At 37.1% G+C, this 15,711-nt stretch overlaps 3 protein-coding genes across 4 annotated transcripts; 2 read left to right on the top strand and 1 right to left on the bottom strand.

The window, feature by feature from the left end:
- Window positions 1-985: 985 nt before the first annotated feature.
- Window positions 986-8,007, bottom strand: LOC144960878 (uncharacterized). Its single transcript, XM_078894269.1, has 2 exons — window positions 5,310-8,007; window positions 986-2,204 (listed from the first exon to the last, which is right to left on the bottom strand). Exon 1 carries the CDS (start codon window positions 7,059-7,061, stop codon window positions 6,327-6,329), a length of 735 nt encoding a protein of 244 aa, XP_078750395.1. The 5' UTR covers window positions 7,062-8,007; the 3' UTR covers window positions 986-2,204; window positions 5,310-6,326.
- A 1,281-nt stretch (window positions 8,008-9,288) lies between these two features.
- LOC144960877 (uncharacterized) lies at window positions 9,289-13,471 on the top strand. Of its 2 annotated transcripts, none has more exons than XM_078894268.1 (5): window positions 9,289-9,823; window positions 10,382-10,452; window positions 11,042-11,148; window positions 11,463-11,551; window positions 11,997-12,037. In XM_078894268.1, the coding sequence occupies exons 1-3, from the start codon at window positions 9,745-9,747 to the stop codon at window positions 11,114-11,116; spliced, it is 225 nt and encodes a 74-aa protein (XP_078750394.1). In that variant the 5' UTR covers window positions 9,289-9,744; the 3' UTR covers window positions 11,117-11,148; window positions 11,463-11,551; window positions 11,997-12,037. The 2 variants fall into 2 exon arrangements, with proteins under 2 accessions (XP_078750394.1, XP_078750393.1); XM_078894267.1 differs by lacking the exon at window positions 9,289-9,823 and adding an exon at window positions 13,283-13,471 and having other exon boundaries at window positions 9,848-10,452; window positions 11,997-12,081.
- Window positions 13,472-13,801: 330 nt separating this feature from the next.
- LOC144960880 (uncharacterized) lies at window positions 13,802-15,259 on the top strand. Its single transcript, XM_078894271.1, has one exon. The coding sequence runs from the start codon at window positions 13,802-13,804 to the stop codon at window positions 15,257-15,259; it is 1,458 nt and encodes a 485-aa protein (XP_078750397.1).
- Window positions 15,260-15,711: the final 452 nt, after the last annotated feature.

Genomic DNA, 15,711 nt, shown 5'->3' with positions numbered 1-15,711 from the left:
AATAAAATCATTGTTCACAAGTGCTTACAAGACTCTTCAGAGTTCATTCTTTATTTTCACCACATTGGCTATCCAGAGCCATTAGGCTATTAAGAACCTTGAACATAACAACCACGCCCCCTTAACAATCTTACCTACCTGGATACCTGGATACCTCTGTATAGAGCTTTTAGACTTGGTGTAGTCTCCTTCGCTCCTCCTCATCTATTAATGATTGGACCAATTTTTATAATTAAACTTGTTTCCTAGGGTGTTGCTTATCTCCAACTCTGCTTTGAATTTATTCAAATTTTTTGCTGATACTGTGGTTTCTTGCAGTTTATTCCAGTTATTTACAATTCTAGATGAAAAAAAGTTCCTTCTTTCATTTGTTTTAAAACGTTCTTTTTCGAGTTTCTTGCTGTTTCCTCGTGTCTGAATGTTCTTGTTTGGTTTAAGAAATCCTGCCTCTACCCTGTCTATTCCCTTTACTATTTTATTTGTTTGGATCATATCTCTCCTTCTTCTCCTGTAATCTAAGGTCGGGAGATTTAATTCTTTCAATCTCTCACAGTAGGTTTTGTCTTTCAGGTGTGTGATAAGTTTTGTTGCTCCCCTTTGCACTCTTTCCAAACAGTCTTTGTCTCCCTCAAACTTCGGATACCATATGCAGGTAGCATATTCCAGCTTTGATCTAACCATAGTCTTGTAGATGATAGTCATGTGTTTTGTTTTCAGATTCTTGAAATTTCTTTTCACTATTCCGAGTGTTTTACTAGCCTTAGATTGAACATCTTGAATTTGCTTCTGGAAGTTTAGCTTCCTATCAATAAATACCCCTAGGTCTTTTTCCCCATTGGATTTCTGCAGGGGTTTTTCTTTCATTATATAGTTTGCTTCACTGTTGTTTTTTCCTAGGTGAAGAACTGCACATTTATCTACATTGAACTCCATCTGCCATATTTCGGAACATTCTTCAAGCTTTTTCAAATCTTGTTGTAAGGTGTTTCTTTCTTCTTCTGTATTAGCTACTCCATAGAGCTTAGTATCATCGGCAAAGATTTTACATTTAGATGATAGATTGTCTGGCAAGTCATTGATATAAATCAGGAAGAGAACTGGTCCCAGTACACTTCCTTGTGGAACTCCACTTGTTACCAGTCTCTCCGTTGATGCTGTTCCATTCACTATCACTTTTTGTCTTCTATCTTTGAGGAAATCTCGGACCCATTTGACTGTCTGATCATTAATTTGATACTGTTCCAATTTCCTGATTAGGCGCCAGTGTGGAACTTTGTCAAATGCCTTTCTGAAGTCGAGGTATATGACATCTAAATTGTTGCTTAATTCCAGGTCTCTCGTCCAGTCATCCATTGTTTCAAGTAGGTTTGTTACTGTAGACCTTCCCGCCATGAAACCATGTTGATCTTTGCTGAATAGTTTGTTATTGGTCATATGATCAACCATTTCTTCTCTAATCAGCTGTTCCATGAGCTTGCAGACGACATATGTCAGGCTCACTGGTCTGTAGTTTTCTGGATTTTTTTCTGTCTCCCTTCTTGAATATGGCTGTGACGTTAGCTTCTTTCCTGTCCCTTGGTAGTCTTCCTTCTTTCATCGACTGGTTAAATATCTTGGTTAGTTGTTCTACTATCTGCTCTGCTAAGTTTTTTAGGATGTAAGGATGAAGTTTGTCAGGTCCAGGTGATTTACTCTCCTTTAGGTTTTGTAGTCTCTTCATTACTCTCTCTTCTGTAATCGGCCATTGTGTAGTATCTATATTACTTCTTTTAGCAATATCTGGCACGTTTTTTCTGGTTCTCCACTGTAAAGACACTTGCAAAGAAGAGATTTAGCACCTCTGCCTTGTCTTCATCTTCAGATGCCCAAGTGCCATCTTCTTTATTTATGTCACAGGTTCCCTGTCTTGTCTTCATTTTACTGTTTACATAACTCCAGAATACCTTAGTATTTTCTTTCGTTTCCTCTGCTATCTTGTTCTCATACTTTTGATGCGCTTGTCGGACTATTTTAGTAGTTGCGTTTCTCACTCTTTTGTATTTGTCCCAATCCTCTTCCTTTTTGCTTCTAGAGTATCTTCTATTTACTGCCTTCTTCTTCCGTAATGCCTCTCTCACTTCCTGCGTCATCCAAGGTTGATTTCTTCTCCCAACCCGGTTCCCTCTGCTTTTCGGGATGTTTTTCTCGAAGCATTGGTTAAGTTACTACTTAGATGCCTTTCGCGTCTCGACCGAAAGATCGGGTCGCCTTGGCTGTTTCCAGTATTTCCTGTGTGAGGTGTCTCCAATATTGCCGGTCCTCTGCTAGGGTTCTCAGATTTTCAAGGTCCCCTGCCGTTATGAGACTAATGCTTTGTCCAAGTGTTGTGAGGTTTTTGTTTAGGATCACAGGGAGTGTTGTGATCGGTCTTCCTCTGAAAAGGTTCCCGTGTTTTTGGAAGTATCCCGACATGGCTTGGTTTGCTGGTATGTTTTTGTCCCTGCGTAGTATGTGACCGAAAAGTTGCCATCGTTGTTGTAAAATGTCAAGGGAGATTGGTCTTTCTTTTGTGATCTTATAGAGTGATTCATTTGAGATCTTTTTGGGGTATTTGATGTCCAGTACCCTTCTTAGCTGTGTGCGATGGAAGGCATCCAGATGTTCTTCTTCGGATTTTGTCAACGCCCAAGTGCCGCAGTTATACAGAAGTACCGGTTTTACAAGAGCATGGTACAGTTTCAGTTTGGTTTTTCTCTTTATTTTGTCACCTCTAATCCATACATTGGTGAGTTTACTGAGTGCGGCGTTTGATAGCTGTTTTCTTCTTTGTACATCCTCGGTGTCTCCAATTAGTGAGCCGACTTTCTTTGTTCTTTTCCATTCCTCTTTGTTCCTCGATATTGTTGTAAATTCGGTTTTATTGGCATTGACTAGGAGGTTATATTTCATGAGGGTATTTTGTATGATGTCTATATTTGCTGGTGTTGATCCAATAAAATCGACATCATCTGCATAGGCGATTTCTCTAGGGATTGCATTCTCAATATGAGTCGTTGGTTTTGGAATGACTTTTCGAACTTCTTTCAGAGCGTGTTCTAAGTATATTGTGAACAGAATCGGGCTCAGACTATCTCCTTGGGGGGTCCCGATGTTACTTTCGAACTGCGTCTGTTTTGTGGCCCGTATATCCTTGGTTGTATCTTTGTGTTGCTGAGGAGAAATCGGATTATTCGGAGCTCGTCTTCGTCTACTATTTCTGTTAATATCTCCAAAAGTTTTCCTCTGTCGATCGTATCAAAGGCTGCGGACATATCGATTCCGGTTATTGTTATGGATATGTTTTCTTTGAGTGCCTTTGCTGCCAACCATTTATGTGTCCATACAACGTCCGATGTGCTTCGGTCTTGGCGAAACCCGCTTTGGCTATGTGATAGATATTTTTCTATTTTCGGTCTAATTCTGTTGAGGACAATAGTTGACAGTGTTTTTCTTATGGTATTCAGTAATGTTATTGGGCGCCGGTTGTTTACGGGTCCTTTCGTTTTTCCTGGTTTTTGTATTGTAATTAGGACACCGTTGTTTATGTCCCAGTCTTTGTGTGTTGAGAATGTTTTGTTCATTATGTTTGCAATGCTCAGATCCAGGGAGAGGGTACCGCATTTCAGCAATTCAGCGGGAATTTTATCTTCGCCTGGGGATCTGTTATTGTTTAGGCACTTTATGCTATTTCTAACTTCAGTTGTTGTGATGCGGTTGTTTAGGTCTCTAGGGTTTCCTGAGAAGGGCGATATTTGTGAGACTTGTTTGTGAAATTTCTGCTGGAAGTGGTCAGATACAATGTCAAGGATATCGTTGGGATTTGTTGTCTGTTTGCCAAATTTATCCTGTAGTTTTGGGTTCTCGAATGGTTTTCGGTTCAGAGATTTCGTCGCTTTGAACATAGACGATGCGTTATTTTTGGACTTTTCTATGTCTTCCAATTTTTTGTCTAATTCCTCGTTTCTGTGTTTTATTGTAAGTGATCGAATTGAATGCAGTATTTTGTTTCGTTCCGTTTTCAGGTTTATTATTTCTTCCGAGTCTTTCGTGTTTTGTATCCTGATCCTAAGTTCTTTTTGTTGCCGCGATAGATCGTTAATAGCGATGTTAGGCGTTCCATTTGGTTTGTTCTTAGTTGTATTAATAGAGCCTGCACTTTCTTCCCCCGCATATTTCATTGCCGCTTGCGTCTCTTTCCATTCATTGTTTGGATTGCTGTTTTGCTTTATTTTCCATAGACTTGAGTTAAGTTCATATTGGTAATGAATGCGACATTCTCGCTCATTTACTATTTTTGCCGTGTTTATTTTGACTGCCGTTTTACCTTTCTGTCTTCGTTGCCTGTACACATTTATGTTGAAATTCGTTTTTACAAGTTTGTGATCGGATGTTAGCAGTGTACCACCGTATGAGCGCGAGTTGGTTGAGTAGTGTTTATGGCGGTGTCGACATATGATATAGTCTATTTGGTTGTGTATTGTTATCATTTTGTCTTGGGTTTGGTCTTTCCTTTGTCCTACCCATGTTGTCTGGTGTCTTGATGGGTGGTTGAAAGCACTGTTTGTTATGAAAAGTTTTCTCTGTTCACAGAACTGGACTAATTTTTCTCCGTTATCGTTACGTTTTCCTTTTGAGTATGATCCTAAACATAGTGTGTCACTGTCGAGACGTTTTCCTACTTTGGCATTAAAATCTCCAGCAATTATTAATATTGATTTGTTTCCTATTTTGTTCAGTGTATCGTCTAGGTGTTTGTAAAATTTATCAGTTTCCTCTGGGTATTGTTTTGCGCGTTGACTTGTTGGTGCGTAAACATTTACGATTGAGATAGTGAACGTCTTCTTACCGTGATCGTCTTTGTTATCGTTATTCTGGTTCCTTGAATTGATCTTACACTTAAGCTCAAGAACACATATTCTGTCCAAAACATTCCATTCGTCACTAGTCAAATCCCTGCAGTTTTTATTTATGAGAAATCCACATCCATAGTGAGGTGAATTGGAAGCAAAGCACAGCAGTCTGTGACCATTTATTGTTTGGTCGACGCCATCTTGGATCTTTGTCTCTTGTAAGCACAACACATCGATTTTATAACTTTCTAAATCTTGACACAGTTGTTCCTTTCGAATGTTACTTTTAATAGATCTTAAGTTAAAAGTTCCAATATTAAGATTAGTCCACATCAGGTAAAAATTAAAGATTCCACACAGTGAATAAATGGAAACATAAGACTATCCACTGAGCCGAAGCTCAATGTCAACAGGTGTCAGCCATGTTGTCCGGTTAAGTACTCTGGTAAATCTACTCCAGTTGTTTCCTACGGTGTCCTCGATTAGTATTTCCTCCCATTTGATATGCCTCAGTTCCTCTTTCATACTCTCTAGATCAGCCTTCCTATATCTGAGTGTCAGTTTTTCATCTACAGTCTCTGATGTCGCCCTCAGTTTTAGGAATATGGTCGCATGGTCGCTTTTTCCCAGTGGGTGGCTCAGTCTTTGGTCGATAATGTCATTTTCTTCCTCCATCAGTATCAAGTCCAATACGTTGGGATTCTTTTTTTTTCTCTGCCTTGTGGGTTCTTTTATTATCTGTTGTAGGTAGCAATCTTCAATGGTTTCTATGAAACTTTCCTCCAGGCTTCCCTCTTTTGGTTCATCCATCCCTTTTCACTCCAGTTCCGGCATGTTGAAGTCTCCCATAATAATTATCTCTGAATGCTTTTTTGTGATGCTCTCCTTACCATCTCCAACATTCTCTCATTATTTTCTCCTGTGCTATTTGGCCTCCTATAAATCACTCCTACTAGTATCTGACTTTGTCCAGTTACTCCAATCGAGCACCAATCGCTCTCCCTAAAGTCGTGATCTGTGAATTCCTCTATGGGGTTAACCTTGAGGTTCTCCCTCACCAATAAGTATACTCCTCTGCCGGAAGTTTCAAAATCTCTGCTAGCTATTATAGTGTATCCCTCAATACCTAGCTCTGCTATGGTTGGGTGTGTTGTTGCATTCTTTGGCTTAGCTTCTGTCATTGCTATCACATCTGGATCTTCTTCTTCTGCCATAGCCTTTAGCTCCTCTCTCTTATTCATCACACTGTCTGCGTTCGTGTACATGAACTTCAGAGTATTTTTCATATTCACGTGCTGCCCCTCCTTATCATTTACTGGTACTTCTCTTTTTTTAATTTTCTTGTTGTCTTCGAATCCTGCTCAGAAACATTTTGGGCAATTGGACTGACACGTTTCCAATATAGTCATTCGTCGTCCCAGTCCCAGTCATTTCCTCCAACATCGCTGTCTCTCTTTCTTATTTGTTCACTAAACTTTTCCCTGAAGATGACCCTTTTCCTATATATGACCACATCTCCCCTGCTTCTCGTCTTCTCTTCAGCTCCTCTAATTCCTTGGCCTGCTCTCTTTGCATAATTGTTTGGTCAGCTCCAATATACACCTTCTGTAAGCATTCCCGTTTATGGTCTTTCAACTGTTTGCTGTTCCTAAGAGAAGTGTTACGCTGGTCCGTTGACATCAGACTTATTTTAATGCGTCTTGGTCTATCTTCTCTTCTGCCCAATCTGATCACTTGCTCTATAGGGTTTAGGCTGTTTTTGTCTCCATGAACCTGCAACTCTTTGAGTACCATTTGGGCTTTTCTTATGTCTTCTTTGTTGTCGCCATCTTTTGCTTCTGGTATGCCGTACATAATTACATTCTTCACTCTCTTAGCCCTTTCATTTCTCTCTTCTTCTAATTCTAGGTTCTTTTTCACCATTGCCTGCTTCTTCTCCTCAGTTTCATTAATTTTCCTCATTTCATTTATATCTTGTCTTACTCTATCTGACTTTTCTTCTGTACTTCTCTTGAGTCGCTCCTTAATCACACTCGCCTCAGACCTAGGGCAGGCCTCTATCTCATCCTTTGCTGTTGATTTCACTGTTTCTATCATCTCCTCTGTGAATTCACCTTTTTGAATGATATTCACACTTTTATCTACGTCTTCTACTTTTTTCCTGAGTTTATCTACTTCCTTTTCAAGCTGCATGAAATTGCCCAAGAACTTTGAGGCCACTTTGTTGCAGGACTTAGAGCAGTAGTAATGCAGCAGCGGGCACTCTTTTTCAGAGTCTTTCTTCAACAGTTGATAGGTGTCATCATCTATCTTTTCGCACAAAGTATGAAACCGCTGGTCACAGAGCTTGCACTGTAAGCATTTCTCAATATCTTTGCATACATATTCACATTTTCCGCAAGTCTCAGTCTCAGCTTTTGCTTTTGCCTTACGCTGTGATTATCCCCAGACACCTGTCTGGGGATAATGGAAATTCGTTATCCCTAGACACCTGTCTGGGGATAACCAAATTCGTTATCGCCAGACACATATTTGAAACTCCGCTCTTTTAAACAATTATCCACATTCCAGAATATGGAATGTTTCCGAATGCACATAGAAATAAGGAAAGTTAATAAAATATCTATAAAAACATAACATTAACCAACATTAAATCAGTTGTTCCTACATATACACAATATGCGTCGACTTCGAAGTGGGTGTCATTGCCGAATGGTTTAGTCGTCTGCCCTGGAAGTTTTACTAGAATCGACGTTATGGGTTCGAATCCTGATTCTGCCACTTTTTATTTTTTAAATTTAGATTCCGTCTTTTTTTTTACAGAACGGTGCAATGCAAGGGATAAATGTCCCACCCATCCTCCCCCCACCTTTTTCTTTTCTTTTTTTTTTGCGCGAGTCTATTATTTTCTCCTTTTTGTTTGACCTTTTGTTCCGTTTCTGAGCATGAATTTCTTAAAATTGCTTTTTTTTTTTTTAAATTATTGTTTGTATTTTTCTCCTCTACCTGACCCTTTGGTCGCTCTCTGAATATTTCCTTTCTGTTTGCTTATTAATTATTTATACTTTTTAGACACTTTTTGAGATCGAAGTGGGGACGAATATGACAATTTGCTAGAAACTAGAAAGGAACTAAGAGAGAGAGAGAGAGAGAGAGAAGAGAGAGAGAGAGAGAGAGAGAGAGAGTAAGAGAAGAGAGAGAGAGAGAGAGAGAGAGAGAGAGAGAGAGAGAGAGAGAGAGAGAGAGAGAGAGAGAGAGTTTAAAAAAGTTGGGTGGAGGATGGATGGGACATTATCCCCTGCACCGTTCCGTAAAAAGAAGACGGAATGTAAAAAAAAAATAAATAAATAAAATGGCGGACCCAGGATTTGAACCCGCAACGTCGATTCTGGTAAAACTTACAGGGCAGACGACTAAACCATTCGGCCATGACACCCACTTCGAAGTCGACGCATATTGTGTATATGTAGTAATAACTGGTTTAATGTTGGTTGATTTTATGTTTTTATAGATGTTTTATTAACTTTCCTTATTTCTATGTGCATTTGGAAAAATTCCATATTCTGGAATGTGGATAATTGTTTAAAAGAGCGGAGTTTCAAATATGTGTCTGGGGATAACAAAATTTGGTTATCCCCAGACAGGTGTCTGGGGATAATGACAGCCTTTGCCTGATTTGTACTCATCGGTGCAGGGCTTTCTTTCCTACTACTGCCACTACTAGTACTGGCACTGCCAGATCTACATTTCCTACTACTGCTGTTTAAGCTCATCTTCTTACTTGTTAAATGACTAGATCTGTCTAAGTCTTAGCTGTACTGTATCACTGTATCTTGTTGTTCACTCCAATCTGATAGGTATCTAACTAATCTCAACTAGATATCTCAATACACACAAGCCGGAATTCTCTCGACGAAGGCAGAAATTAAATAAATCCAATTCGAAAATGAACAAGTTTTGATGTCCGATATTTCATTCAAGTTTTGTGTTTCTGGTGAGGGGAGCGAGAATATTCAATATCAATATTGAATAATAATATTGAGTAATATTGTCACTGCCTAAATATTTCTAGAATTTAGATCAAGAAGATTGAATCAGGAGAGTGACTGGGTCAAATTCCTCTTCCAATTTTAAGTTTTCAAAACTAGAATATGGGGCACAGGAAACAAATATTCTATACACACTCCACCACACTAAATACTACGTTAGGTAGCCATTTGGGACACCTAACTCAGGTTTTCATAAGGTTTGTGCATTAGGTCACCCATTTTTCGGGCTACCTAACTCAAACGCATTCATCTTTCATACTCATGATGCAATGCCTATAAATAGCCCTGCATTGCTTTGGTCTGTGTCTTTACTTTCTATATTTCAATTTTAAAAGAATTCCAATCACGTAATAAAGATATATCAGTGTTTAATCAAGTTCGTAGTCATGTCACCCATTGTGTAAATGTCACTTACGTGACCCAGGCATGACACATGATATCTCACATGTCCGGATATATATCAAGGCGATTTCAAGGCTAGAATTTTTTTTTCAATCCAATTGATTTTTTGGGAAACAAATCCAAAACCAGAAATTTGACGAAGTAAGTTTTCTGGTCTCAACCTCAAGATATACATTTTTTCATCCAGCTTACGATGGCATCGCGATTTTCTATTTTACGACAATTGACCGAATCTTTTATTTTACGACAATCTATGACCCAAAACGAAAGCACTACGGGGAAAGAAGGAAAATGAAAGTAGCACAGAATTTGCGGTCTTCGACATGGAATTCTCGATTCTTGTCACCAGTAGACTTAGACTGTCTGTCAGTCCGTTTGTTGACAAGTAATTTATTAGTTTAATTCCACCATTTAGTAATTTCAACATGGCGGCATTGACTAGAAGCAAACGTTTGGTTGAACTTGGCATTCAACGAATGTTAATGTTGGAGTCCAGACAAAAAGGTAAGAGAAGAATAAGACTAAGAGACTAACTCTAGATAAAGATATACTCTTGCTTTTTCTAGAACTTAATTATAAGATTTAGATTTATCAAGATGAATGATAATGTAGACCAATTTTCAGTCACTGTACTCTAGTCTAGTCTCAAAGGTTAGAGGAGAAGGCAATGTTGTTGTTTCTTCTTTGCCAGTTTTGTTTGTCACAGATAACATGAGAGACAAAGTGTCACAAAGTCAAAAGACAGCAAAAAAAAAATGATAATAATAGATGACTCAAGACTAAAGATTTTTATGTGTATATATTATAGTCTCTATACTCTAGGCTAGTAGTAGGCTCTATGATGACTATGCACATTTACTACTCATTCTCATACTTTTATTATGAAATGTACGTTATTCATCGTCCACATAGATGAAAGCTTGGAATAAATTGGAAACAGAAACCAACTTTAAAGTTTTGTGCATGTCAATCAAGATGAACATAAGTTAGAGGAGGCGCATTTTGATTCTTAATTTTGTACTTAATTAATTAATCCTAAACTTTTATTCTCTTCCACAAAAGATGCTGAGCAAGAAGTGCCCTCCAGTTCTTCATCTCCCGTTCCCTCTGCTGACAGAGATATTGACCCAGATGTAAGATTGAAGAAAAACATTGTTTCTTTTTTAAAGTAGATTCTAGGCCTACTGTATTAAGATAAAATGTATTTTTTATGTTTGTTTTAAAGCTTCTCAAATACTTTTATACTTGAGTATTTAATATTTATTCATTTATCATTGTTTGATGCTGTCTCTGTGTATGTTAATGTTAGATATTCCATGCCTCAACCCCATTAAAAAAAAGAACTTATTTTCTCACACATGAAATGCTATAATAATGCGATGCTTATTACTTATAAAACCAGTGCTATTGAACATGTTATGCTAATCAGTCTTACGATTAGAATTATTAGTTACACATTTTGAAAATAATTATTTAAAAAATAAAAGTTGTTACGATTAGTGACTGTCCTAGTTCTTTACAGGCTTCTCCCTATTCTCTCACTTTAATGGTGCATCATTTCCTAGGTCTAATGCTATGTCACATTGAAACCTATTTTCTAATCAAATCTAACCATATTTAAATAGAGCATTACCTGTAATATCAGATCACTTGGCAGGCACCATTACATTTCCATTTCTACATTTGAATCAATCAAAAACTTAATTTCTTTTATATCAACAGTTTGTTCCAGCACGCCATCACAAACAAGTAGTGAGGATGAGGGAGAAGAAATGCTTTCCAAATTGCCAGCTTTGAGGTTCAAAGAAAAGATCCTAAATTGGAATCAGGTACCTAATAGAACAGATCATTAATTGAAAAGCATATCTTCATCTCTCTGCCCTCTTCTTTAACATGTCATTTGTTCTGCATTACAGCTCCTTACTTAATCAAACATCTGTGTTTGTATTATGGATGATCACCTTGTACTGTTGCATTCGCTTAGCAAATTTCAGGCTAAGAGTTAGAGAGACATCCCAAAAAAATTTTGATGGAGAAGAGCGGTTAAATACTGCTTTAAACATGTTAAATCTTAATAAGTCGTGTAAGCAAATTTCTATGAAAAATCTGTCTGATGTGAACAATCTTTATTTTGCATTCTCAGGATCCAATGCTGATTGACAATGCTGAAAGTAATTATTGCGAATCTGAAATTGTTGAATTTCATTCTGATGGATTGGTTGACAATATAAGGTAGGAAAAACCACTATGAGATACATTATCCTATTTATATAAATGATAATTATAAGCAGTCATTTATCGCTGTCTCCCCTAAGATCTAACCAATCTGTATATAATTTCTTAAAGTCACATAAAATACAGTTTCACATTATACAAAGCACATATAATAAGGTTGAGAACAGGTAGGAATATAAAAAATGCTGTCTAAAATTATTTATTTATTTCTTAAAAATGATAATTTTTAAAGTCAAACTCTGGTATATGTTAGTGTCCTCTGTTAAAATATTCCATGTTTAATAATAATAATAATAGGATATAACTCTTGATTTTTATCTTGATCATGATTGGAGCAACTAGGTATCTACTTATGCTCTTTAATCTAATTTTTACGAATTATATTTATTACTGGTTACTACTATTTTGCATCAAATTTCTAATAAAAAGAATATGTCTTTAGGCCTGATGAAAAGTTACCAAATCCACAAGAAGTCCGTCTTGAACCATCCCAACTGAATGAAAATAGGAATGAAAGCAGTTATAAGGTTAGTCTTATTACTTTATTTGACGACTTGACTTTAGCGAAGGATAAACGTCTGTTTTGATTATGCAATATCAGAGGAACAATTTGAGTAAATTGGGTCTATATCTCCAATTTTTTAAATGTCTGCTTGGCAAGGTACATTTATGGTGCATTGCTTTACTAGCAGCATAAGTGTCAGGTGTACAAGGTGTTAATGAGTTTGGATTAGGAGATTAGAGTTGTGATTTTATTAAGAGTCATTAACTGGAATTTGTATAAAGAAGACTGACAGCTGGTCCAGCCAAACTGTATAGGTACATTAAATCCAAGTCTTTGGAGATGTTCTGTATTTAAACATAGAATGTTTCCTGCAAACAGTCTTTGTCTCGTGGTCTCAGGGATCAGGTTAAATGTAATGTAATTCATATTCTGAACGCAGGCTCTTCCATGGCACTATATTCAGTAACATCAATGTCAATCACTTAAATTTACACAAATTCACATTTTTGAATGTCTCTTCATGGTTCACGGTTTTAAGTTAAAATAACTATAATATAGTACACAGTGTTGATTGAAATAATCGTCCAGTGTGATGAAAGCCCATGTAGTATAAAAGATGGATCCGATTTGAATTATAGTCCCCTAGTTGTAGAATTATAGTGGCCGAGTGGTTAAGGCATTGCACTGTGTCCCGGAAGGACCTGGGTTCGAGCCCCGCTTCAGGCACTTTCGTTTTTTTCCTTGAGCAAGTTTATTAACCCCCAATTTGCTCACTTGGACAACATAGGTGATCGTTGTTCACATCAGACATCTTGTTTGATGAGTTATCTATATTCCTTTGTGGAATGCTTAGGCGACGATATCTTATGATGTGGCGAAAAAGGCATAATTTTTTTTTAAATAATTAATAACAAAAATTTAATTAGAAATTAGTGTGCAATTGTAAGAGGATTGAGATTCTGGGAGTCGAGAGTTTAGAAAGTGGCCATTATAAATTTTGGTCGTTATTGGGAAGATAGTTAGATTTCATTAAGTATGTTTTTGTTTTTAAGCCTACCTTCATAAATATCTGAACATCAACACTCCACTATCTAATTTATTTAATAGACATTATTTTTAAAAGGTGATTTGTCCTCAAGGATTTTTTTTTTCAAGCATTTATGAAATCACTGCTTATGGCATTATCATCTGGGCAATGAACTTTTCTTTGATTTACATTTCAGAAACCAAAACGAATGTGTAAGTTTTGTGATGAATTTCCAACCCATCTCACTCGTCATGTAAAAAGAAAAACACGGTACAGAGGAGGAGGTGATTGCTGCTTTGAAACTACCGAGCAAAGAGCAAAACAGAATGTTTGATACCATGAAAAAAAGCGGCGTTTTTAAAGCAAATGCAGAAATTCATCGCAAAGATAAGCAAGCAACTTTAATAAGGGAGAGAAGCCAAGGCAATGCTGATACAGTAATGTGTTCTGGCTGCTTAGGCTTTTTTGATGGCAAAAATATCTTTCGTCACAAAGAAAAGTGTTCTCGAGTGATGTCTTTGCAAGCTGACACAATTAAAATGACTTCTTTTCAGGCTGTGCAAAAGAAATAGGTGTTGATGTTGAGTTTAAGACCAATGTTATTGATAGGTTTAGAAAAGATGATGTTGGAGAGATTTGCAGAACAGATTTAGTTGTATTGTTGCTTGGGAAAAAACAATGGGCAAGATCAGTAAAAAAGGAAAGATCTGTTATAATGGGTGAGATGAGATTGTTTGCCAACTTAATTTATTTATTACGAGCAGAGTCCGAAAATCAAAATGCCTCGGGACTAGATGTGTTAGACTACAAACAATTCAATGTATTTGAAAAGGTTGTCATCAAATTGTGTGACAAAGATGATGGCCAAAAGGCCGGTTTGAAAGTGAGAATCGGATTTGTTCTAAAGAAGGCAGTCAACGTCATGAAAGGGTACTTTATTATGAAAGGTGTATTTGACAAAGAGCAAGATTTGAGCAGATTTATAGATGTCCTCAATCTGAATTGGAGCTTTATCTTTTATTCAGCTGAAGTAGAATGTGAATTAAAATGGGGTGGTCTTCGTAAACCAGCAGCCATGCCATTGGAAGAAGATATTTCAACTTTCAGAAAATACTTGTTGCAGGAAATGACAAATGGGATGGCTCAATTTGGTATCTGGGATAAACAGACTTTTATTTTCATGAGGAATATCATTTTGTCAAGGATAACCATGTTTAATGCTCGAAGAGATGGTGAGCCAAGTAGGCTTACTTTAGCTGAGTGGAGAGATGCCATCACAGGTGCTTGGATCGATCCAAATTTAGTTATGGATGTTGACGATCCAATGGAAAAATATTTGATCGATAATCTGAAGCTGGCCTACCAAGCTGGCAAAAGTAATAGAAGACTTGTTCCTGTTTTGTTCCCAATGGACACAATAGAGCCTATAACAAAACTTCTAAGTGAGAGGATAAATTGTAATGTTTCTATTGAAAATACATATTTGTTTCCCAACACTGGTCAATTAACTGACCATGCCAGTGGATACCATTGCCTTCAGTCTGTTGTAAAACGTTGTCCTGGACTGAAGCAGCCTCACCTCCTGATTGCTGATAAGTCTAGACATAGAGTTTCCACCATGTTTGTTCAATTAGACATTCCAGAAGAACAAAGAACCATTTTTATCGGCACATGGGACACTGAATCTGTCAATAGAAATGTGTACCAGTGTCCATTGGCAGTGACAGAAATCACAAAAGTGGGGAATTTCTTGTTGAAATCAGTAGATGATACACCACAGCCTCAAAGAGTTTCACACGAAGAAAGGGAAATCAGCAACTCAGATATTTGTTCTACAACATTACCTCAACAACATGAACTGTCCAGCTATCTTTCTGAGCAAGCAACAGTAAATGAACAAAATGTACAGCTTGCTGGAAATGGAAGCAAAAAATCACCAGACGTTACTCAACGTCAATATACAAAATGGTCTGATCACGAGTCCGATATTGTAAACTCTTACTTTAAGAAATATATCACAGATACCTCAAATAAAGGATGTCTTCCCAACAAAAGAGATGTACTTGAATTTTTATCAAAATACAAAGTTCTTGAAGGTTATGAAAATAAGGCAACTTTGGTAAGAAACAAAGTCTTCAACGAGAAAAAGAAGTTCAGAAGTTTCTGTTCATAGCATAAATATGATACAAGACATAAGATGAGTGACAGGCGCATTAATTCTTGTTTTTGATGCTCATACATATATAATATACAAGCTGGGACCACCCCCCCCCGCACCAGGTCTTAAAAGAGAGGGTAAAATTAGGTAATTGCTAAATTAGGGCTAAAACTCCAAACTTAATGAGCTCAGTCTGTATCTTTTTGTGGTCGCATATTTGCCTGATCCCTGCATGTAAACAAATTATAAAACCCTCTTTATTCCATTTGAAGACATTTCAACCATTAGATTATGCTCTAATTAATTATAAATCATAAATCAGTTATTTTTAGTGTATAATTTCATGAACTTTTGTTTATGGTACAAATATGCATTAAGTGACCCAATGGGTGACATAAATCATATGTTTTTGATGTATAATTTCATCAAGTCTAGTTTATGTTACAACTGTGTATTAAGTGACCCAT

Source organism: Berghia stephanieae, unplaced genomic scaffold (assembly GCF_034508935.2).
Source record: "Berghia stephanieae isolate SIO BIC M18660-M18661 unplaced genomic scaffold, UCSD_Bste_1.3 scaffold1, whole genome shotgun sequence".
Classification (NCBI taxonomy): domain Eukaryota; kingdom Metazoa; phylum Mollusca; class Gastropoda; order Nudibranchia; family Aeolidiidae; genus Berghia; species Berghia stephanieae.
Note: the sequence above shows the minus strand (reverse complement) of the source record. Positions and strands in the feature narration are given on the sequence as shown.

Bases quoted from the DNA above. Each gene is read 5' to 3' on its own strand.
- LOC144960880 (XM_078894271.1), top strand. From the start codon at position 13,802: ATGGGTGAGATGAGATTGTTTGCCAACTTAATTTATTTATTACGAGCA.
- LOC144960878 (XM_078894269.1), bottom strand. From the start codon at position 7,061: ATGCAGCTTGAAAAGGAAGTAGATAAACTCAGGAAAAAAGTAGAAGAC.
- LOC144960877 (XM_078894267.1), top strand. From the start codon at position 11,092: ATGCTTTCCAAATTGCCAGCTTTGAGGTTCAAAGAAAAGATCCTAAAT. The intron at 11,149-11,462 runs GTACCTAATAGA...TTGCATTCTCAG, and splicing joins AGATCCTAAATTGGAATCAG to GATCCAATGCTGATTGACAA. The intron at 11,552-11,996 runs GTAGGAAAAACC...ATATGTCTTTAG, and splicing joins GGATTGGTTGACAATATAAG to GCCTGATGAAAAGTTACCAA.